Source organism: Micropterus dolomieu, linkage group LG01, assembly GCF_021292245.1.
Source record: "Micropterus dolomieu isolate WLL.071019.BEF.003 ecotype Adirondacks linkage group LG01, ASM2129224v1, whole genome shotgun sequence".
NCBI classification, from domain to species: Eukaryota; Metazoa; Chordata; class Actinopteri; order Centrarchiformes; family Centrarchidae; genus Micropterus; species Micropterus dolomieu.
Genome location: NC_060150.1, coordinates 18,199,194 through 18,201,042, shown reverse-complemented (window position 1 = coordinate 18,201,042; position 1,849 = coordinate 18,199,194). Strand labels below are relative to the sequence as shown.

The window sequence follows — 1,849 nt, the reverse complement described above, 5'->3', positions numbered from 1 at the left end:
GCCACTGTGCTCTTAGGAACCTTAAGTGCAGCAGAAATTTTTTTGTAACCTTGGCCAGATCTGTGCCTTGCCACAATTCTGTCTCTGAGCTCTTCAGGCAGTTCCTTTGACCTCATGATTCTCATTTGCTCTGACATGCACTGTGAGCTGTAAGGTCTTATATAGACAGGTGTGTGGCTTTCCTAATCAAGTCCAATCAGTATAATCAAACATAGCTGGACTCAAATGAAGGTGTAGAACCATCTCAAGGATGATCAGAAGAAATAGACAGCACTTGAGTTAAATATGAGTGTCACAGCAAAGGGTCTGAATACTTGTGACCATGTGATATTTCAGTTTTTCTTTTTTAATAAATTTGCAAAAATTTCTACATTTCTGTTTTTTTCTGTCAAGATGGGGTGCTGAGTGTACATTACTGAGAAATAAAATGAACTTTTTTGATTTTTGGAAAATGGCTGCAATGAAACAAAGAGTGAAAAATTTAAAGGGGTCTGAATACTTTCCGTACCCACTGTATGTGAGTGTATGTGTGTGTGTGTGTGTGTCTGTATTCACTGCGGCGGTTTTGATGTCGCTGGTGCCGATGATGGCGCCAATGTCGCTGAGGTCTCGCAGTAGCAGGTTGAGGACCTCGGCGGCTCTCTTCCTCTGCAGGCCATTCAGCTCCTGCAGCTGAGTCAGCTCCCTCTGCACCGCTGACAGCAGCGCCTATACGAAACACACACACAAACGTAAAACTGTCAGCGTGTTTTATGAACGTAAGATACTAAACTAACTGCTGCAAAGTGCTACTTTTGCAGTACTGGACACTGACTAGTAATAAATAGGGCAAGTCTAGAACTTTAATTTGTAATTTTGTACAATATATGTGCAGTTATTTGTTTTTTTTAACGCATTTTTACTCATTAATCACACATTTATACATATTTTACTGATACATTTTTTTCCCTCATTAATCCATTTTTGGATGGATGGACTCCCCATCCAACCTGCCATTCTAAATAAGGATATTTAACATATTTTAGGGTAGTTCTAATTGATTAAATCATTGCTCAAAATAAAAAAATAAGTAAAAAAAATTATATCTTCAATAACATATCTTCTACACATAAGCAGCAAAATGGCAAACCTGTTGCTCCTTCATTTACAGTAAAGAAATGAAATATGTAGGAAATATGTATTTACAGTATATAGGTCGACCAGACCCCCCAAAAATCAGTCCTAAATTAAAGCTGCAAGCAGTGTTGGGCGGGCCCTCGCACTTGTAAGCGTGTCCGCGTGTGAGCTGGCCGAGTAGCACATTCTCGAGCTCTGACGGTGCGGCTGTGAATTTGCTACGCGGTTATGTGGCCGCATGAAGGTGTTATATGTCACTTCCTGTGTCCCCTATGTGGAGCTACATAGCACTTGCCACTATGAATATAAATCGGTATTGGTGTGTAGATGTCTGCGGGGTGGGAGAGTTATCAAGCACGTAAAGTTTGTTTCAGATGTGAGCATGTACACTGAACAATAATGTACCCAAACAATAAAATAAATTCCTTTTATATTTCCCTGCCTTGTTGTTTATGTGTAGATAAAGAGGAAGAATGTGAGAACAGCACACATTTCATCGTTACTGTGTGTTAGAGCATGGGAGAACAGTGGATACTTTTAATACAGCCCACACCCCTAATACTGTGTAACTATAACAAGTAGAGAACAGAAGAAAAAGATGTTCTTTCTTTACAACTGTCTGCATAGCTTATTCATATTGTGTAATGAATGAAAATAAATAGGCCTACTAGGCTCCTCTCTACTTTGACATTTAAGATTAGCTTGTTTGATCCACCTTCATACACATGTGACA

General features: G+C 39.4%; 1 protein-coding gene across 1 annotated transcript in view; it reads right to left on the bottom strand.

Annotated features, from left to right (window-relative positions):
• Nucleotides 1-1,849, bottom strand: part of LOC123970429 (kinesin heavy chain-like) — a 34,530-nt gene that overhangs the window by 8,729 nt on the left and 23,952 nt on the right. Inside the window, exon 15 of the mRNA XM_046048475.1 lies at nucleotides 556-708. Within this exon, the coding sequence (XP_045904431.1) occupies nucleotides 556-708 (153 nt within the window). The remainder of the gene's footprint in view (nucleotides 1-555; nucleotides 709-1,849) is intronic.